Consider the following 23,440-nt stretch of genomic DNA (forward strand, 5'->3'; position numbering starts at 1 on the left):
CCAGATTTCACCTCTCTCTGTAAATTTCTGGATTTTTATGGAATGTGTGCCCCCACATCCTAGAATAATAGGCATCCGTTCAGCGCTTGACGACCATAATGTAAAGAATAAATGAGTCCCGAAACTTCTTGAGCTGACCCTGACTACCATAGTGGATTCGTTTATTTCATATGCCACCCAGAGATGTGCTGGTATTTTCAGCCAGTTTAAAAAAAAATACAGACACTTTCTACATAAATCTGAGGTGGTGTACAATGTACTGATTTATATGCAAATTTGGACCGAACGGGTTTGCTTGGCTCTCAGCATATGCTACTGTTCGCTGCTAATCTAGTCCTTTTACCGATAACATATCAGATTGCAGAATGTATTCAATCAGCGGCAACCTGTTTAACTCCCAGGTACAAAACAGACCGAGAGAGGGCAGAATCCAAGAAAGCTAACGTTGAATAGGGGGACATTGGCGTGGAAGTGTCAAGACTGAGCAATCCTTCAACAGGCTGTGAAACTGACCACAGGGAGCCGGGATTCCAGAGCTCTTGGTTCTCACCACAACCAGCAGGTGCAGACAGCACAGAGCTTAGGCAGGCGGCCAACTTAAGCGGGATTTCTATTTAAAAAAAATGGAAAGTCTTCAGAACAGCGTGAAAAAGAAAGCGACTGAAAGGCATTACAAGGCTGAAGTACTAATTACAGGCGAGCAATTAAGGTATGGAGACAGTACGTTCTCTACAGATGACAGCGGGGTGCATATTGCTGCACGATTGTAATGTGCGGAAAATCCCGAAGCAAATTTGAATTTTAAAAAAGTATTGAAAATGCATATCCATCTAGTTAAGTTTGCAACTATTTACGAATCAGGCAGTGGTTGGCTTTTTGACGCAAATGAAGCGTTCCGTCCAGTTTATACCGGATAAAAACGTTTTCCACAATAAAACTTGCACATTAAGATCGATTCCGGGTCTTTTAAGTTTATGCAAAAGCAGTGCCCTGTCTAATTATTTCTGTAACTAGATGAACTGAAGTACATGTACAGAATAGGCTGCTTAGCAGGAAAATTAATACACGCTCTCCAAGAGATAAGACTTCCTTTTATTGTGCATTACTGACTAATCACAACAGATTTTCCTTTTTTCTCCCATTAAAATAATTTTTTTACCAATTTCCATGTCGCTAAGGTTAGTTAACGTCAGCAGTGGGTTTGTAATTTGAAAATGTTAGTATATTTATTTAGAAAAAAATTAGCTTTAATGGGTCAATGTTGTCTTGCAAAAGTACGACAAGGCATCATAGGGCTAAATACAGAATTCTAACATAGCAGTGATCGTTGAATTTCTCGTAATCTTAGCAAGAAAGGTAGACTGTACCCAATACTGAGGCTATTCGGAAACATCATTATAATTATAGTTGACGAGAAGACCTTTTAGTTCTGAGAGTTTTGATGATACTATTGTAAGAGGTGGTGATATAGCCCCTGTCATCTCCCACCAGCAATTCTGGTCTCCAGTGGCATTGCTCATGGTAGGGCAATGATGCACTGTTTTATAAGGATAGGAGCATTATACCAGCTAAGGTGCAATGTATTATTCTGCTGCCATGGTACAGCTGTATGTAACCTAACTTGTCCATTTGAAGCATTGCCTAATTGCTGCAACTTAGGCACATCCTGAGGTCACTTAGAGGCCAGTTGTTTCTCTAGCAACAGGAACTGGCTGGCTTTCTCTTTTAAAAAAAGATTGTTATGTGTCTATAACAAAGTGCCTGAAATGTGCTGGACTCAAATATATACATGGTAATCTTGCACGGTTCTGGTGCCAGGTGGAGCCTTGTTGGCCACAAACATGGGTGGGAGATTGGGCTATAACATTGTAGTCCTTATTCTGTAACTGATGCTTGTCGCTAGAAGACTGATAACAAAGCTGTGCCAACTTAACCCCATAGTGTTTGGAAGAACTCAACTTGTTTCTAATAGTGACAGCATCCAGCTAGTGAACGCTGCTGGCCAGGAAGAGAAGCTGGCATTGTGACATTGATGTTCTGTAGTGCTGCTGTGCGAACATGTTTGATTGCCATTTATTGATACAGGAGGTTTTAATAAAAAAGACGTGTCATTACACCAGAACAACTAGATCCATAAACAGATATAAAGGTTAGACTAATAGACAAGGTCAATTTTGAATAATTGCTTTTATCAGTATTTACGAGAGTATTGGAAGAATAATGCAACACTTACAACCAATATTTGTGGGACCTTAGTACTGTTTGACGGATGTAGACATTTTACAAATAGATTGTAATTAGGAATTTAGGAATATTTAAAGTGAAAAAGATACCAGACTAGGAGCATATATGAGTGTGAGAAGAGGCCATTCAGCCCATCTGGCCATTCCATCTAGAGTCCATATATAAGTATTCCATCTTGGACTTTCCTTCTGCATCATCTATTTATCTCCTCCTCTAGGAACACTAATTTATGACACAGTTCATTCCACAGAGTACCACATGCCTAGAAAAGGCTGAAACACTCTAGGCATGTGGTACTCTGTGGAATGAACTGTGTCATAAATTAGTGTTCCTAGAGGAGGAGATAAATAGATGATGCAGAAGGAAAGTCCAAGATGGAATACTTATATATGGACTCTAGATGGAATGGCCAGATGGGCTGAATGGCCTCTTCTCACACTCATATATGCTCCTAGTCTGGTATCTTTTTCACTTTAAATATTCCTAAATTCCTAATTACAATCTATTTGTAAAATGTCTACATCCGTCAAACAGTACTAAGGTCCCACAAATATTGGTTGTAAGTGTTGCATTATTCTTCCAATACTCTCGTAAATACTGATAAAAGCAATTATTCAAAATTGACCTTGTCTATTAGTCTAACCTTTATATCTGTTTATGGATCTAGTTGTTCTGGTGTAATGACACGTCTTTTTTATTAAAACCTCCTGTTCAGTTAGATTTTTATTTTATTTGTTCTTTGGATGTGGAAAATACCAATAAGGCTGCATTTATTGCCCATCCCTAGTTGCCATGTGAAGGTGGTAATGGGTCTTGTTGAACTGCTGCAGTTGAATAAAAGCAATATGGACCATCATGGAAGTTGCTGCTATTAACCATTCATTGTGTAGGTTAAAACACCAGGCTTCAATCTGCCTTTTATCTAGTGAAAGTAGTAAAGATGTAGATGAGCTGACACATAGTTGAATTTTCCTTGACAATGAAGTGAAAGAAAGTTGCTATGGTAAAGTTAATTGAAAGCCCTGTTGATACATGGGAAGATACAATGATGAGATCAGTGATATCATGGAAATTTTAGCACTGAAAGAGGTAATTTGGCTCATTGTATTTGTGCTAGTGCTGCCTCCACATTCAAGCCATCTACTTTATTTGCATTTTCCTACTCTTTTTTTTCATAACTTTTAATATTTTCGCATTTCAGTTTTTATTTAGAGCCCCTTAAATTTCCTGACTCTTTGGCTTTAATAGCTACTTGTGTTGATGCATTCTGTACTTTAATCAACCATTGTGTGGAAAAAACATTCTTCTTACCCCCCTCCATGCTTCTAGTACTAATCCTCAATTTATTGTTACCGATTCACTGAGCTGTGGAAATAATCTTTCACTAATTACCTTCTCAAACTTTTTCACAATTTTGAACACTTCTATGAGATTCCCATTGACCTTCTCTGAATACAGCCCTAGTTTTTCAAACCTCTCATCACAACGCAATCACAAAATTGAGATGCTACAGTGCCACCATTGTCAGGAGGTTATAATTACAGTATAACATTTTTTATAGGCAGTTTCCATTATAAATGTAGACTTGGGAATTTATAATGGAGATGTTGCCAGTGGGAAATAGGTTTTGTAGAGAGGAAGTTTGCACAGACACAGGGTTTTCAATATGTTATAGATAGAGAATGAGAGGTCCCAACACACATTCTTTGGGAAGATCATCAACTACATCTTACTAATCCAAGAATCATCCGTTTACTGATCCTCTCTGCTTTCTTTTCACCATACCACTATGCAGGCTGCCACTTTACCTTTATTGCTTTTATAATTAATCTTCTCAACAAATTTCTTGAATGGCACTTTATCAAATAGCTTGGAAATCCAAATATACTACATCCACTGAATTTCCTTCATTTATCTGATTAGTAATTTTCTTGAATAAATTGTTTTTTGTTAGTCGAGCATGATCTGCACTTTATAAATCCATGTTCACTGTCAATTATTAGTCTACACATTTTAAAAAAAGTATTCAGCATGTTATCCTTATTATGATCTCTAGCAGTTTTCCCACTAGCAGTATGAGGTTAACCGGCCCATAGTAACTTGGCTTATTCTCTTTCCCCTTATTTGAACAGGAGTGGAACATTTGTCACCCTCTCCAGTCCTTTTGGTAAAGTTCCTGTTTCCAAATAATTTTGGAAAATTATTATTAGTACCCCTGCTATTTCATGACTAACCTCTGTCAGCATTCTGGAATATAGACTATCCAGGCTTGGTGATTTATCAAATTTAAGTCCCATTGACCTTTTAACGCCACTGCTTTTTTAATATTTTGATCTATTATTTGTCCTCTGTCTTCCTTTGTCACCCCTGCAATCCTTCCTTCACTCTCTTTGTAAATATAGAAGTAAAATACCAGTTAATTATTTTTGCCATTCTTTACAATCAGATTGTCATCTTGCCTTTGGTATGCTTTTAGTATTTATCCTTTATATAATTCAGCTATTCCCTTTTCATATAGCCTTTTTAATTTTTCCAATTTTCCTATTTATTTATTTTTCTTCTAAGTTGCTCTAATCAACTTAATCATCCATGGAACTCACCTCTGCTGCAACTTCTTCTTTCTTGGTTTTAATGTTTTTAGGCTGTGCCATCTGCTGGTCTGTTGTTCTATCTGCCAACTTTTCTGTCCAATTAATCTTCGCTATGTCCGAATAGAATGAAAAGAGTGCAGGATATTTCAAATCCAGATTAAATATACAATGCACAAGATATTACCAGTCTATGATGGTTATACCTCCATTCCAGTTTCATTACTATTGTGTAAAACAACATTATATTGTCTATACTAGGATAAGTCTGTTTATACAAGTCTGTTCTGACCAGTTACTTGAGCAGCCTTTACAGACTCTGCTGTCTACCATTTCACACATTGGCAATAAACACAGAAAATACAGGAAATATACAGGTCCATCTGTATAAAGGGGAGGTTAAAGTTTTGGGTCTATACCCTACACCAGAATTTTGTCATATTGTTTGATTAGCTAATTTTCTGGTGTTCCACAATGAGTGCAGGTCCATCCCGATTAAGAACATAAGAAATAAGAACAGGAGTAGGCCATACGCCCCCTCGAGCCTGCTCCGCCATTCAATCAGATCATGGCTGTCAAAGTGATTGCTGTTTTTTAATCAATGTATTTGAAACCTGTCATGTTCACAGATTGTTCTGTATAATAATTTTGCAAAATAAACATCTGATGATGATAAATGCATTGGCAGATGTGTAATGCCAAATTCAATTCCCAAGAAAGGCTGTGTCAGCAGACCTGATGGTACAAATGCAATGTGACAAATTTTCATCTTCACCGTATGGGTAGTTATCTGGTGGAGCAGATTCCCTGTCTGGTATAAAACCCACCTGTTCCACCAGATTACTGCCCATGCAGTGTAGATGAAAATTTACTCCAATATGTGAATGCCTAATTAATCACAATGCTGTATGGTTCTTCAGAAGACCCCAATCACAGCATGTCATGCTTTCAGTGATGCTGCATGAAAAAAGGCATACTAGGGTCATCAACAGCTGCACCCTTCAAGATGTCATGAATCATATCATTGTTGCACCTACTCAGCATTGACCATGGGAACTCTTGTCACAGTAGAGAGCCATATGGAAAACTGTGCATGACATCTACCAATAACGTGCAACATAAGGCTGGCACAGCCAAGGATAGCTTCATACTCCCTCTACATCTTTCTAGGCATGCTGACCTGTGGGAATGATGCTGTAGAGTGGCAAAGAGAGCCATGTTTCTTGCAACCATCTCGTGGATCACCTTAACTGCAGCAGCCATCAAACAGGGAGTTGCATGCTGGGCTTGCCTGTAAACTCATGCCTGCCCACTGGGTTTCCTTTCACTTCATATTTTCCTGTCACTTCTTAATCTCCTCCCCTTCAGCCTTGGCAAAGGCTGAAGATAGGTTCGGAAGCCTATTGAGCCATTTGTAAAGCTGAAAAGATTTGGTCCTCTATTCTGCCACTTCTCTTTAATTGTCCATATCACTTTAAATTTCATTGACTCGCAATTTTCTGCTCTCGTTTGTTCCCTGGACATATCCAAATCTGCACCAGGAGCTATGCGCAATTATGATAAGCTGACCACGGATATTGTGTGCAATCAGCACACTTCACTTTGGGTGAACTTTGCACCTTTAAACTGCACTGTATTGGAAAATCTATCCTATTAACTTTTCCAAGCCATTACCCCAGCAGTGCACCATTTAAACAAAACTATTAAAAAAAAAATTGACAGAATGAAACAAAATGTTGAAGCTTCCTACCGATGATAGATTTACATTGGCTGTTTTAGAGTCGCAGGATTCTTTTGTTTATTTGTAAGCTGATTCTGACATTTGTCACAAATTTGAAAGTATATTTTTCTCTCTGAATTTTCTTAACAGTTCAATCCAAGCATCTTATTTTTGTTTCTTTTTTGTGAAACTACAAGAGTTATTCTAATTATTTATTTGTCTACTGCTCCAGTTTTGTCCAGCTAAGTGCAGAAAGATCATGGCTGGTTTTAGTTTGAATTTAAAATGTTGTTCAGAATTTGACTGGGAGTTTGGAAAAGGAGCTGTTGCAATATTAGTTGTTCATAAAGAAATATTTTGTTGATGAAAATTGTATTATAGCTCTGTTTTATTTACCAGGCTTCGTCTGCATGATGGAAAATTAATCAAAGACCGTCGCTATCATCTGCGAACCTATCCAAACTGCTTTGTTGCTAAAGAGCTAACTGATTGGTTGATAGACCATAAAGAGGCACCTGACAGGGAGACAGCCATAAAACTAATGCAAAAGTTAATGGATCATAACATCATTCATCATGGTATGTTACTATCACAGTCCATTAACAGTTTTACACCATATGTCTTTAATGCCATAATGAAAAAGGACTAAATCCCTTCTCAGCTGTATTATTAAGACAGATAAGTCTAATGGAGGGGTGGGTGATTCGGGCTAAATGTAATTGGCCAATCCACCTTACCCTCAGTATGCTTCCTAATCACTGGCACAGTGAAAGAAATAATGGAAAACTGGGTCAAGTGGGCAAGGATTTCAATTAAAGAAATCTAAGTATAATGGTACAGCAGAATTAATAGAAAAATACATAAGCTGAATATTGATCTCATGTAGCTTTATGTATATGTCTTTAATATAAAATGCCAGGAGATATTTATATAGTAAGTTAGTAACAGTCTCATCAGGAGAAGACCTTCGGTCCACTAATTCCACCTAGCCACAGTAATCCCTTGGTGTATTTCTAATAACCCTGAATCCTATTTGTTGACAAGAACCTGTCTAGTTCCTTCTTGAAAACCATTAAGATTTCTTGATCCACCACTTGTTTTGTTAATCTGTTCCACATACCTACCACGTTTTTAGTAAAAAGGTTCCTTCTGCATTTCCTATTTTCTTTTGTTGTCCTTACTTTGTAAATATGATCCCTTGTTCTTAAATTCTGTACATAGCAGAAAAGCTTACTTGGATCCAATTTGTCTAAAATTTTCATAATTTTGAACACTTCTATCATATCCCTCTCAGTCTATCTTTTCAAGAAAGAACTGACCTAGGGTAGTCAGTCTTTCTTCATATGTCATTCGTATATAGCCCTTTTTTGTCTCTCCTCCAATAACTGAATATTCAAAATAACTGAATACCAAAAATGCACGCAGTACTCCAGATGTGGTCTCACCAGGGCCAAATACAGTTTTAAAATGACCACTCTGGATTTATATGCTATACCCCTTGCTATGCATTCCAACATTCTGTTTCTTTTCTTTAACAGCCTGGGAACATTGTGCTCATGGTTTTATTGACTTGTTCACTAAAACCACAAGGCCTCTTGCCTGCTCCAATTCCTCAAGTACATTCTCATTTAGCACATAAACTGCATCAACCGTCTTTCTACCAAATCTCATAACCTTATGTTAGATCTCTGCTCCTCCATTACAGGCCTCTTGCACATCCCCGATTTCCATCGCCCCACCATTGGTAGCCGTTCTTTCAGCTCCCTAGGCCCTAAGTTCTGGAATCCCCTCCCTAAACCTCTACACCTCTCCGTCTCCCCCCCCATTAAGACACTCCTTAAAACCTATCTCTTTGACCAAGCTTTTGGTCACCTGTCCTAATATCTCTTCATGTGGCTGGGTGTCAAATTTTTATTTGATAACGCTCCTGTGAAGTGCTTTGGGATGTTTTGCTACGTAAAAGATGCTATATAAATGCAAGTTGTTGTATTAAATTGCATCTGCCATTTCTTCACCCACTGATTGGACTTATAAGGATTCTTTTGAATTTGTTTGCACAGATATTCATCATTTGCCGCTACTAATTTGGTATTGTTCGCAAATTTGCACACTTTGCTCACTCCTTCCTCTAAATTATGCCCCAACATGGCCTTGTGGCACTCCACTGGTAACTAGCTACCAACTAGATACCTACCCTTGCACTACTACTTGCTGTTGTCTACCAACCAACCATTTGCCAATCCATTTTAATACATTCCCATTTAGCCCATGAGCTTGGACCTTATGTAGTAGCCTATTCAGGGCTCCATTAACGCATGGGCCTACAGCATTGACTTGTTTCACGGATAAATTGCTTTTGCATCTGAAAAACTACTCCATTGACACCCTTCCAACTTTCCTTCCACATCTTTTTCTTCCAGTATCTCTTCCCATTTTACTATTCCCATGCATTCTCTCATACTCTTTTAAAATCAGCTTGTTTAAAATTTAGCTTTTTAATTAGCTGCCTTTTGTTTTCTATCCTGAATGTCAGAACATTATAGTCACTAGATCCCAATTATTCCCTTACTTCTACTTTGCTTACTGTTCACTCCTCATTCGTTGGAGCTAAATCCAATATTGCCCTAGAAATGTGTCCCTAATAATATCAATATCCTACTCGCATGCAGGTGGTCCCCTGCAGGTGGCCTGTAGCGTATTTCTATTCATAACTTTTTCTCTTTATTCTATCCAAAGAGATTCAATACCACTTCTGTTATAACTAGTCCTTCTCTAACAAAAAATGCCACAATTTGTAATTTGTTCTTCAGTTTTCAAGAGTGAAAATAGAACTCTAGGGGATGGGGTTAATAATGGATGTGTATTTTCATCTGTATTCATTATTGATAATTTTAAAAATAGGATTAGAACTACCTGCTAAATAATGAAGAATGTTTTAGTTTAGTTGCAAACCTATTATTGTATTTCAAGTGCAATTTTGCTAACCCATTATATTTAAAAAAAATATAAATTTATTTAAAATGTATGAAATAACTGCTATCAAGATGAAAATATCATCATCAGGGTGTCTTAAAAAATTAAATTATTTCCAATGGATTATAATTGATTATAACATGATTTTGAGAGGAGAAAAAGAATAGGGAAACAAAAGTATTGAGGTGTATTTCCCTGGTGCCAGTGGCCCATGTTACCTTGTTTGAGTGGTCATTCTTCACCTGTGAGCCATGGCAGTAATTTTGTCAGCGTATTCAAACCTGACTTTCCAGCAGGGATCACTGGATAGTGATCAGGATCAGGAGCAGGAACCCTTGTCTAGCCTGTGGATGCTAATAGCAATTCTAGCACCCTCTTTCCCCACCCAACTCCCCTACCTCACTGCATATATCAGGTACTGACCATATTTTCTGGTCCGAATGGCTCAGTAGCCATAACAAGTGGTTCACTGACTCACTGGGACATCATAGGAGCCTCATCCTTTTGAATAGTTTTGTTTAAATGGTAATCACTTGGGTGGTGTTTTGGAAAGACCTAGAAATTGCACCCTGGAATACTGAGGTACAAAGTAAAGGGTTAACACTTCCTTTTAAAAAGCAGTGAAAAGAATTTCATTCAATGCGTTAGGCATTTTATTATAATATCCGATTGTATAATTGCAAGGCCATGGAGTTCTACTGCATAAAGGAGCTGAATTGCCACATTCTGGTAATGCTAAAGCTCTCGAGTCGATGATTATATCTGCTGATGCTAATTCAACTCTCTCACATAGTTGGTCTCCGTTGCTCTTTCAAACTGCCATCTATTCATTAGAACTCAATATATAAAGATGATCAATGGAAAAGGACAGAATGAAACCAAAATTCTTTATAACCAACTGATTTTTAAGAGGGCACCAGATGGTGAGATTCCCCCTTTAACATACAGCATATTCATAACCTAGATGCAGGACAGGTAGCTTATTGCAGTCCTTAATTCTTTGATTTAGTTGTTTTTCTGATTTTGTGAATACACTTTGTAAATGTATTTGAAGTGGAGAGTAACCATCTGATAATTGCACCCGAGGATCACAAGCCTGGTAGTGATTCTTGAAGATGTTTGTTACATAGATTCATAAGTTGTCTATTTTTGTCAGCTGAGTTTTGTCATATGAAAATTTCCAGGGCTGTTCTTTTTCCATCTCATTCTCCGCTCAACTACACCCATAGAAATGCACAGCATAATCATATGAACATGTGTTGGAAGCTTATCTGTTGCTGATATATGTATGTATGTATATTATGTTTAATTCTTGAAGTAAAAGATTAATAAGGATGTAAATTTACCAAAATGCTTGAAAGAAGCATACTTAACGAAACAAAAAATCATGTTTGGTTCCCCTGATGGGTCAGCTGGTTAAGCCAGTGAGCAGCCTTGGGTTCTATCCTTTCTGTCCTGAGTTAGTTGATCTCAGGTGGGGTGGTGGTAGGGGCACTCCAATTGGTCTCATCCCCCAGGAGTCAGGGAGGGTAAAATTGGTTAGCTTCCTGCTCCTGATCTGGATAGTGATCCAGGTTTGAAGTTCTTCTGTGTGGATGTCAGGTGAGGAGCAGATTGAACTTGGCTGTGATGCTCATTGTGGTCAAATAGACTACTGATGCCTGCTATCTTGGTTCATAAGCAAATAATGGCAACCTGGGTAAAGTATGGGAGGGTGACTGGCACTCATCAAATATTATCCCAGTAAGAGTCAATGTCTTTGGGAGGGGAGGGGATAAAATTTGTTGGGGGAACAAAGAAGGAAAAAAAAAATCTTTTGTATAAAAAATAAAGTAACCTACTGCCAATTGTTACATGCAACCATGAGTGCTTACATCACTGCACATTGAATTGGATGGTTAATGGGTCATTGCATTGTACAAACTGTAGTACAAGAATTCCACACATGCTCGTAACAAGGCAGTGTCTTTCATTTACAATTTATTTAATCTTTAACACCATGGAACCTGTATTGACAGCTTGCTGACACTTGCATGGAGATTATTTCGGCAAAGATTACCAATACTTGCATGGAGAGTTTGCTGCGTGCAGTTAGAACTTTCTCAGATGTACAACTAACAGCTTAGTTTTCTCAGGCAAAGTTCAGTTAGAAATTAAATTCTTTTGTGCTCTTATATCTCTGTTCACTGTCTGTGTGATATTTGCTTGTACGAAGATTGTAATAGTGACTTGTGGTGCTAGACTAAACAATACTATACATAAAAAGTCTGAATATTGACATATATCTTGTAGAAAACTTTAACAGCATAAAGATTTAAAGCACCACATATGGTTATTGAACAAGATTTCAATATCCTGCACTAGCAAGAATACTTACTTTTTACAGCATAGTAATTACTAAGGTTGTAATTGAATGTTGCCTTACACAAAGGATAATGGGGAAAATGTGATGTATGTAATGGAGGTACCTCTCTAATACCAACAAGAAATGTAAGAATATTGGGGCAGATTTTACAATTTGGTGCCCCCAACATAATTTTGCACAACAGGAGTACACATTGAGAATTTAGAAGTGGAGGTCATTGTGCCCGATTCAAGTGCTGCATGATTTTCTGTCTATTAAAATTAATGGATGGAAAATTGTGCGAGCTGAGAATCTACTGTTCCCTATTATATATTTCATTTGTGTGAAGCTTTGTGCTGGGAGAGCTAAATTGTGAAATTTACTTGTAATTTATTTTAATGGAATAATGATACTCACTATTAATTAGAGGTATTTTTAACCTCAGCCCAAAACGCCCCTCGATTTTACTGTGAGGTCTTTCATCACTGCAAAGTGTAAGCTTTTAATTGTAATTAGCTTTCAGTAAGGCAGAGTATCCTGCCTTAAGTACACTGGTGACATGGTTTTGAGCTTTATTAGACTCCACATTTTATTAATTTTTTTTCTCAAGGACTTGCAAACATGTAGCCTTTAACTTCAAGAGTTTCCCTATAATGTGCTCTCCTTTCATAAAGAAGCTGACTCAAGTGCAGGATAATTCCACTAGTTGCAGCACCCCTCCATTACCTTATTCATGTGGTGCTTCTTAGTCAAAATAGTGACGTAGGTGGGGGGGCAGGGAGCATCATAGCTGAGTCAACATGCAAACACTTTTCCAGCAATATCCCTGAATAATGGTCAGGAGTGCAAGTGCTGTTTGACCTTTTCTTTCCTCACCCTAGCTTAGACCAATTGTATCAGCCTTCCTGTCACTCCAGTTGAAACCAGCTAAATCATCACAAACCAGGGATTGAACCTGGGACCTTGGTCTGTAAATTTCTGTATCCCAGTAGGTTCTACATTCTACATTCCAAGAACTTTGCAAGACAGAAATTTCTGGAGGCCGCTTTGGGGTTATCCAACATGACAGTGCTCATGTCTCTTCCATGGTTTTGTAATATTTATATTTTGAAAATTTTCAGAGAAACAATCCAGATCAAATGTTTGAATAAGACTAAATTTAAGAAACTACCAAATGGGATCAATGCGGTTGAAAGAGCAATAGGCAAATTTTCAGTCTGAAAATGCAGTTTAAAGGAACATCTTTCCATTTTGGAAATTGGTTTGAGGGGCCTGTCTTTGTGCAATGTGGATGTTTAGAGAGCATTCATTGGGCCCGATATTAGGAGGGCGGCGGGTTGGCAGCGGGGGGTCGACTGGGCGCGTGGGTAATTGGGGTGCTCCACACGCGATTGCAGCTTGATTGAAGGTACTTACCTTTGCTTCCGGGTTTCGCGCTGGAAAGCTGCGCATGTGCAGCATAGGCTGTCAGCTGGAGGAGCCCTATTTAAAGGGGCAGTCCTCCACTGACTGATGCTGCAGAAAATAGGCAAAATTACAGCATGGAGCAGCCCAGGAGGAAGGCTGCTCCCAGGTTTAATGATGCCTCACTCCAGGTCCTACTGGATGGGGTGAGGAGGAGGGGGAGGACAGAGATCTTCCCCCTGGCGGGCGGGGGGAAGTGGCCTGGCTCGAGGTGGCAGAGGAGGTCACCAGCACCAACAACATATCGTGCACCTGCATACAGTGCAGGAGGCGCTTCAATGACCTAAGTAGGTCAGCCAAAGTAAGTACACTTACTCATTCCCCTGCACTCCGTCTGCCACACATCTCCTTCTGTACTGCCAACACTACTCTATCATGTCACTCCTCACACCAACTCAAAGCTCGTCCTCATCTTACCTGCACTTACTCACCTCGCCAGTACTCATCCCACCACTACCACTCAACCCAATCCTCATACAATCTCATGGCTCTATCTCATACTCACCCTCTCATGCATCTCTTTCACGGTCAGCCTCATCCAACCTGCCACTACCTGTGCTGCAGCCACAGGGCATGCATCATATATGTGCAGTAGGAAGCGTAAGGCAAACGTGTCGTGAGCATGAAGGGGATGCACAAGGGTGTTTGAGGGTTTGTCATGGTTTTTACTTATATTTAATTTCTGATCAACTCACATTACATATTATATTGTCACCACTACTGCCACATCTTTGCGAATCTTGTCTGGTTTGTGCAATAATGCCCTTTCCTGAGGATCACTATGAAGACCCACAACTGATGCCACCCATTGTGTCACTGCAGAGTGGGTGTAGGTGTATTTGCAGGGCTCTTTTGTGCAGACGACTGAGAGACATCGGCGATGTCCCCAGTGGCACCCTGGAAGGATGCAAAGGAGAAGTTGTTGAGGGCAGTGGTGACTTTGACAGCGACAGGTAAGAAGATGGTGCTCAGGCCAGCCGGGAGCAGCTCGGCATGAAGGAGGCTGCAGATGTCCACGACTACATGTCGAGTGACTCTGAGCCTCCATGTGCATTGCTGCTCAGAGAGGTCCAGGAAGCTGAGCCTTGGCCTGTAGACCCTGTGGCGAGGGTAGTGCCTTCTGCGACGCATCTCTCTCTGCCGTTGCCCTCCCTCCTGCTGTGCAGGTGGATGTGTCACAGCACTGTGTTGTGGAGCTCCACGTGTCAGAGGTGGACGGCGGGGCCGGCGAGGCTGGTGATGCTGTTCTTCCTCCGAGGAGGTCATGACTGCAGCTACGGCGGCCCCCATCCGGAAGATGTACATCTGAGGGGGTCCGCAAGGTAGGTACATGCCTCTGGACCCCGGGGTAAGTGTGCAAGTTTGTGAATTTGATTGTTAGGAGGAGGATGATGGAGGCCAAACTTTGTCCAAAGTCACAGAGTGGCCTCCTGCAATGAGTGAGGGTCTACCCCCCCCCCCACCCCACACCCCACTGTCAAATGGACCTTTGCAGCTGCCACAGGCTGATGGCTGCAACAAGTCCATTTCAACTGGGAGTGTTTCCCCCAGTACGGGAAACAGTCCCAGTTAACATGAAAATCCCACCACTCCTAAAATATCAGGTCAATCAGGTCTGTAAACGACCTGAAGTACCTGGTTAATTACTTTAAGTGGCATCCCGCCGGCTTTAATTGCCGGCAGGAGTCCCACATGCGGGGGCTGCACGCACATGTCAGCGCATCAGTGGGGAACCTGGAAGTGGGCGGCTTGGAGCCGGGCTTCGGACCCGCCCCGGGAATCCCCGATTTTCGCAGCCTCTCCGCCACGAACGCACCCACTCGGGGGTGCGAAAATCGAGCCCATTGAATTTGTGGCTTCTACTCCACTTATAACTGTGCTCAGAGCAGAGTTCCCTTCACCATCACTTTACAATCCTGAATTCCTATTAATTTCAGAATAAGCCAGTTTTCTGAAAAAGTGGGTGATGTTTGAACAATAAGACAAAACCAGATCCTCTTCCACAACGAATGTTACTTATGTCTGCATTCAGATATTTCTACTTTCCTTTAATAGACATTCTTTTAATGTTCTCTTTGTGAAGGTTACTTCTACAGATTTTCTTTGATCTCAAGTGAAAATGTATTTTAAAAATACTCCTGGAGATTCATTCCACCTGGAAATGATGGCTGCAGAATCTGTTCTTGGATGGTTGATATCATATTAAAGTTCCTTCTGCATCACAGGCCCGTTTTCCATTTATCTCCTACATTACAACAGTGATCACACTTCAAAAAAAATACTTTATTGGCTATAAAGTGCTTTGGGACATCCTGAGGTTGTGAAAGATGCTATATAAATGCAAGACTTACTTTCTTTCTAGTCAATGCAATTATCATAATGTCAAAATTGATCTTGCCACATTGGAAGAATATTAATTGCATTGGAAAGGCACTGTTATAAAATGAAATTAATCAATAGAAAATATTTTTTAAATTTCAGTTTGTGATGGACATTCAGAGTTCAAGGATGCAAAACTTCTGTACAGATTCCGAAAAGACGATGGAACATTCCCATTAAATAAGGAAGTGAAGGTGTTTATGAGAGGTCAAAGTTTGTATGAAAAGTGCGTTGCTTATAAAGTTCTTGGGTATCTGTCTCTGCAATCTGTGATCTGTCTGTATATCTCATTCTGATATCCTTTCGCCTGAAGTCAATGAGCTTTACAATTACAACAGTTATTTTGCACAGTTGAGGTTGCATCCCAACCCTAACTAGAAGAGACAAACTGATCCCAGTCAAACCAGTCCAGCCTAGTATCTTCCTATGCGTTCTAATTTGAACACTAGAGAGGACGAATGTTCAATTTTCAAATTCAGGTATCTCAGTTCATCGAAAAAACATCAACTTTGCCTGAAAACCTTATAAAATAACTTTTTACTCCACCCTCTTGATGTTTATTGAATAAAAATGTTATAAAAACTTTCCTTTAACTCTAAACGCTCTCACGAGTATATGCTCTATGCATGAAAATGTATTTTAAACAATATATTTAATAAATAAAAAGAAAAATTTCAAATGCTGGAAATCTGAAATTAAAATAAAAAATGCTGGAAATAGACAGCCGGTCCATTAGCACCTGTAAAAAGAAAAAACAGATTAACATTGCCTCAGAAAAACTAAAAGCTGAAACAAAAAGGGGCTCCTTTAATAGGTGTCAGCCTTAGCTCAGTGGTAGCACTCTTGCCTCTTAGTCAGAAGGTTATGGGTTCAAGTCCCACTCCAGAGACTTGAGCACATAATCTAGGCTGACACTTCAGTGCAGTAGTGAGTGAGTGCTGCACTGGCGGAGGTGTCGTCTTTTGGATGAGAACTTAAACTGAGGCCCCTTCTGCCCGCTCAAGTGGATGTAAAAGAACCCATGGCACTATTCAAAGAAGAGCAGGGGAGTTCTCCTGGTATCCTGGGCAATATTTATCCTTCAACCAATATCATTAAAACAGATTATCTGGTCATTATCTCATTGCTGTTTGTGGGACATTGCTGTGCGTAAATTGGCTGCTGCATGTCCCTACATTACAACAGTGACTACATTTTAAACTTCCTTCATTGGCTGTAAAGAGATTTTGGACTTCCTAAGGTTGTGAAAGATGCTATATAAATGTAAGTTCTTCCTTTCTTAATAGTGTTGAACAAAACAACTATCAAATAATAAAGTCAGCGCATTGCAGGCTTGGAAAATCACCAGTAAATACTGATGATATATCCATTTATTTCTTTTAGGAGATGTTTATGATTGTCTGAACGGTAATTAATGGTGTTCCTTCAACTTTTATGTAATACAGATGCTGGGGAACTGGCTCAGACTGATATATGGGTTTTTATGGACATACACTTTCCAGATTGTAGAAGGTTGCTCAACTTGTTTTGTGCTTGGAGCCTCAGGGTGTTGTTTGAATCCCAGCCAGAAGTGCAAAGATTCATGTTCAAGTAGTACCTGCCTATTGTACTTGTTTGAATCATGCCTTCTATCAGGTTAGAACAAAGTGTTATTGATGTCCATTAGGAGAGTGGTCTAGACTGTCCCAGCTTCCCAAACCATATTCATTTTTGGATTTGTACATCTCTGCACAGTTGTTGTTCTGCAATTGACAGGCTTATAAGTTCTGAGAACACAATCATGAAATTACAAGAAGAAAGTGGAGTGAAGTACCAGCGTGCTGTTTTTGGCTGTGAAATCATTGACTGGCTAATAAAAGAAGGGGAAGCCTCATCACGGAAGGAAGCAGTGGAGCTGTGCCGCAGAGAACTTGAACATGGAATCATTCAACATGGTGAGGAAAGTCTGGCAACAGCTGTTTATTCATTAGATCTATCTATTTCTAGGACCTTTATTGATGTACTTTATATTTATAAATTCTGCCACCCATATTCTGTTCCACACTAAATCCCACTCATCCATCATTTCTGTCTTCGCAGACCTACACTGACTCCATGTCCTCCAAGTGTAACGTTTAAACATCTCATCCTCATCTTCAAAACCTGCCTTTACTCTACCCCATCTCTGCATCCTCCTCCAGCCTTATATTCTCCCCACTCCTTCGCCCTACCATTAGTGTTGAGGCATCTTGGCTCCACTCTGTGGAGCAACCACCCTAAACCCCTAGGGCTTTCCACTTCTGTCCTCCTTTAAAAACTGGCAACAATTAATATTTTTCTGTCTGAGATAGAATTTTGATTAGGGTTTAGTTCTCTCTAAAATGCAAATACTCTCCATGACAAGTTTGAACATATATTTATAGGCTGAGGGCCAGGGTTATTTGCTAAACTAGTTCAATGAATTCATAGTAAGAAATGGTGCTGTCAGCTTTCCAGAATTCTGGTACGAAAAGGTTTAAGGGCTGAAATTGAACTAGAGCAAATATTATGATCCTTGAGAGTAAATCATTTAAAACTTGAGTAACCTTTCTGATCCTATATACGAAAAGTACAATACTACAGTTAATGCAGAATGTATAAAAGAAAGAGAGCATGAAAAGAAACTCGCAAGGGATATCAAAACCAATACGAAGAACTTTTATAGTTATATTAGGAAAAAGAGGGTGGTCAGGAGCAGTGTTGGCCCCTTAAAAACTGAAAGTGGAGATATTGTCATTGACAATGGGGAAATGGCGGACATGTTGAACAATTATTTTGTGTCAGTATTTACAGTAGAAAAAGAGGATAGCATGCCGGAAATCCCAAGAAAACTTATATTGAATCGGGGACAGGGACTCGATAAAATTAACATAGGTAAAGCAACAGTAATGAAGAAAATAATAGCACTAAAGAGTGACAAATCCCCAGGACCAGATGGGTTCCATCCCAGGGTTTTAAAGGAAGTAGGTGAGCACATTGCGGATGCCCTAACTATAATCTTTCAAAGTTCTCTAGATTCAGGAACTGTCCCTCTAGATTGGAAAATTGCACATGTCACTCTGCTTTTTAAGAAAGGAGAGAGAGGGAAACCGGGGAATTATAGACCAGTTAGCCTAACATCTGTTGTGGGAAAAATGCTGGAGTCTATAATTAAGGATAGGGTGACTGAACACCTCGAGAATTTTCAGTTAATCAGGGAAAGCCAGCATGGATTTGTGAAAGGTAGGTCGTGCCTGACAAACCTGATCGAATTTTTTGAAGAGTGACTAAAGTAGTGGACAGGGGAATGTCAATGGATGTTATTTATATGGACTTCCAGAAGGCATTTGATAAGGTCCCACACAAGAGACTGTTAGCTAAGATAGAAGCCCGTGGAATCGAGGGAAAAGTACAGACTTGGTTAGGAAGTTGGCTGAGCGAAAGGCGACAGAGTAGGGATAATGGGAAGGTACTCACATTGGCAGGATGTGACTAGTGGAGTCCTGCAGGGATCTGTCTTGGGGCCTCAATTATTCACAATATTTATTAACGACTTAGATGAAGGCATAGAAAGTCTCATATCTAAGTTTGCCGATGACACAAAGATTGGTGGCATTGTAAGCAGTGTAGATGAAAACATAAAATTACAAAGCGATATTGATAGTTTAGGTGAATGGGCAAAATTGTGGCAAATGGAATTCAATGTAGACAAATGTGAGGTCATCCACTTTGGATCAAAAACGGATAGAACAGGGTACTTTCTAAATGGTAAAAGGTTAAAAACAGTGGATGTCCAAAGGGACTTAGGGGTTCAGGTACATAGATCATTGAAGTGTCATGAACAGGTGCAGAAAATAATCAATAAGGCAAATGGAATGTTGGCCTTTATATCTAGAGGACTGGAGTACAAGGGGGCAGAAGTTATGCTGCAGCTATACAAAACCCTGGTTAGACCGCACCTGGAGTACTGTGAGCAGTTCTGGGCACCGCACCTTCGGAAGGACATATTGGCCTTGGAGGGAGTGCAGCGTAGGTTTACTAGAATGATACCCGGACTTCAAGGGTTAAGTTACGAGGAGAGATTACACAAATTGGGGTTGTATTCTCTGGAGTTTCGAAGGTTAAGGGGTGATCTGATCGAAGTTTATAAGACATTAAGGGGAACAGATAGGGTGGATAGAGAGAAACTATTTCCGCTGGTTGGGGATTTTAGGAGTAGGGGGCACAGTCTAAAAATTAGAGCCAGACCTTTCAGGAGTGAGATTAGAAAACATTTCTACACACAAAGGATTGTAGAAGTTTGGAACTCTCTTCCGCAAACAGCAATTGATACTAGCTCAATTGCTAAATTTAAATCTGAGATAGATAGCTTTTTGGCAACCAAAGGTATTAAGGGATATGGGCCAAAGGCAGGTATATGGAGTTAGATCACAGATCAGCCATGATCTTATCAAATGGCGGAGCAGGCACGAGGGGCTGAATGGCCTACTCCTGTTCCTATGTTCCCTCCGTTCAGTACTAGTGAAAAAGCTGGTGTAAATATAAAGTGTGGAGTAGTTAAATGAGTATAAAACAAAGGGAAATATACCTGCCTGTGTGAAACACCTCTGGGTCAGACATAGCACAGTTAGATGTAAAATAAGGTTCCCTCTACTCTTTCAGCCACAATCTCATATGAGCACCAACTACTGCGCCAGTGTGACATTATCCGTTTTCCACTCTGGTGATCTTATGGCTTCTCTAAGTCGAATTGTCAAGTTTATGCCAAATTAGGGGCAGTTTTGTGCTCGGGGCCCACATCCACTTGGAACTCATACTCAAATTCAGGTATGATCCTTACAGATACTAGACCAATGAGACTTTCATTTCATCGGTCTGGGCTGGATTGGAATCCAGGTTTCAGCGGTCAAAGACAAATGTGTGTCCCACTGTGCTAGCCAATGCTCCAGCATCCCCAATTGTTGAATACCAGTATCATTCTGGAAATGAAAGAGCCTAAAGTAACAAGACTGTATTGATTGAGCAAATGGTTTGTTGTTTTGCAGTCTCCAACCGTCACCACTTTTTTGATAGTAACTTACTGTACCAGTTCCGAATAAACTTTCGCCGAAGACGACGGCTCACTGAGCTGTTGAATGAAAACTCGTGGACAGCAGAGGAATCCCACGACAGCCCATTCTGCTTGCGCAAGCTGAATCCAGAACAGGGAGGCTCTAGTTTCCTCTCAGGTAGAAGGTTTTACGAGTAGTATATATTTGTGTAAAATGTACTTAGATGTCTGTTTATACTTGCATAAAACATGTTGTTTGTTTCACTGCTCAAATGTGAATACACAGGACTTTTGTCAGAATCAATGTTCTGGACACCTTTCCAATTTATACAATTTGTAAACAAAGTTGTGGAAGTCCCTTTTCCTGGTGTTGATTAATTTCTTAACCGTTTTATTCTTTAATTTCTTATTGCTACAAATTCATTATTTTCCAATGTTTTCAGTGAAGTATCACCAGCTGATTTTGGTCTTTTTTTTTAGAAATATGGAATTCATGTTAGCAACCTATTGGTTAAGGTGTTCATCCAATAACAGATATCACAAGATGGGTTCCACTGGTCAGTGAGTTGGCAACATGAGGGTATGAATTTAAGATAATCAGCAAAAGAATTAGGAGAGAGCTTAGGCGAACCTCTTTTTGCAGAGGGTTGTTAGGACATGGAATGACCTAGCAGAGACACTTGTGTAACTCGAAGCCATTGTTTTTAAAAAGGCAGTGGATAAATATTTTTTAAAAGAAAAATGTAAAAGGGTATAGGAAAAGAATATGGCAATGGAACTAACTGGAGAGCTCTTTCAGAGAGCCGGTGCAGGCACAAAGGGTTGAATTGCCTCCTTGACTATTGTAAAATTCTATGATTTTTTGGATGAAGACGACCCTTCGGCCCATTTGATCTCATCCTTCCAGAATACTGACCCTACTGTCTAATGCATCAGTGTGGACTGTGAAAGTCTGAAAATAATGGGGACAAGCTAGTAAGGGGTATGCACACAGGTATTCTTCAACCTTTCAAAAACATTTTCTGCCTCGATGGACTAGATATTTTACTGGGTTTTATCTTCCAGGTTAAATCAGTTAATGTGGTGGTTATCTTACTATTAATGGAAATGAACCTCTGATAATAGGCAGCCAATGCAAGGAAAACCTAACTCGTTTCCTGTTTCTAATTTCTAGTGCAAACCAACAAAGAGATAAAGGTGGTTTCAGCTGTACGCCGGAGCAGCATTACCTCTGCTGTCACAGGAAGTACAGCCTTTTACAATACAACCCCCAGCCTCGCCTGCTTGCCTTCAGTGGAGTGTAACCCTAAATCAGGTCAGAGCAGTGCAATCTGAATATGCAATGACAGTAATGTATGTAATTTGGGCGTAAAAATTCAGTTTCAACACTCCAGATACATGCCAGGAACACATATTGTAAAATTATACATTCCCAGCTACTGGGTCAATTAAAATTGTCAAGGTTCGGGTCGATAGATTTTTGTTAGGTAAGGGTATCAAGGGCTATGGATCAATGGTGGGTAAATGAGGTTGGGGTACAGATCAGCCATGATCTAGTTGAATGATGAAATAGGCTTGAGGGGGCTGAAAGGCCTACTCCTGTTCCTATGTTCCTATAAGCCGAATGTTTACCCCCTAATTGCTGCTGTGTGTCTGCCCTGTCAAATCCAATCAAACTACTAAAATAGTTTTTAACTTTTCCTCCAGGAGAGACAACCAACTGGGGCATGATTTTAGATATTTTAAAAAATATCTAAATATATCTCCTTCTCAAATCCTACTGAACTTTTGCTTGTTGGAACCCAAACTGTAGAAGACTGTGTGTACACTGGGGTCTGAGATGTACAGATCAGGTCTCAAAGCAGCAGATGCTGGGGGTTTTACAACTGGGTTTGGAGATCCAGTTGATCGCCCATCGACCCTGTTAATATGCCGAGACCATAATCCTTGGCTCTTCTGATATACTCTTGCTGTAACTCCAGTGAATATATAGCAGAAGTGTCACAATCTAGATTAGGACTCTGTTATTTATATTAATGATTTGGATGAGAATTTAGGAGGAATGGTTAGTAAGTTTGCAGATGACACCAAGATTGGTGGCATTGTGGACAGTGAAGAAGGTTATCTAGGATTGCAACGGGATCTTGATAAATTGGGCCAGTGGGCCGACGAATGGCAGATGGAGTTTAATTTAGATAAATGTGAGGTGATGCATTTTGGTAGATCGAATCGGACCAGGACCTACTCCGTTAATGGTAGGGCGTTGGGGAGAGTTATAGAACAAAGAGATCTAGGAGTACAGGTTCATAGCTCCTTGAAAGTGGAGTCACAGGTGGATAGGGTGGTGAAGAAGGCATTCGGCATACTTGGTTTCATTGGTCAGAACATTGAATACAGGGGTTGGGATGTCTTGTTGAAGTTGTACAAGACATTAGTAAGGCCACACTTGGAATACTGTGTACAGTTCTGGTCACCCTACTATAGAAAGGATATTATTAAACTAGAAAGAGTGCAGAAAAGATTTACTAGGATGCTACCGGGACTTGATGGTTTGACTTATAGGGAGAGGTTAGATAGACTGGGACTTTTTTCCCTGGAGAGTAGGAGGTTAAGGGGTGATCTTATAGAAGTCTATAAAATAATGAGGGGCATAGATAAGGTAGATAGTCAAAATCTTTTCC

General features: G+C 39.9%; 1 protein-coding gene across 2 annotated transcripts in view; it reads left to right on the forward strand.

Annotated features, from left to right (window-relative positions):
* The first annotated feature begins 382 nt into the window (after window positions 1–382).
* LOC137335247 (DEP domain-containing mTOR-interacting protein-like) overlaps window positions 383–23,440 on the forward strand; it is a 44,224-nt gene continuing 21,166 nt past the window's right edge. For both annotated transcript variants that reach the window (XM_068000514.1, XM_068000515.1), the window contains exons 1-6: window positions 383–709; window positions 6,952–7,130; window positions 15,815–15,938; window positions 17,468–17,646; window positions 20,755–20,937; window positions 21,934–22,074. In XM_068000514.1, coding sequence (XP_067856615.1) covers window positions 624–709; window positions 6,952–7,130; window positions 15,815–15,938; window positions 17,468–17,646; window positions 20,755–20,937; window positions 21,934–22,074 — 892 coding nt within the window. In that variant the 5' untranslated portion in view covers window positions 383–623. The remainder of the gene's footprint in view (window positions 710–6,951; window positions 7,131–15,814; window positions 15,939–17,467; window positions 17,647–20,754; window positions 20,938–21,933; window positions 22,075–23,440) is intronic.

This window comes from Heptranchias perlo, chromosome 19 (genome assembly GCF_035084215.1).
Source record: "Heptranchias perlo isolate sHepPer1 chromosome 19, sHepPer1.hap1, whole genome shotgun sequence".
Lineage (NCBI taxonomy): Eukaryota > Metazoa > Chordata > Chondrichthyes > Hexanchiformes > Hexanchidae > Heptranchias > Heptranchias perlo.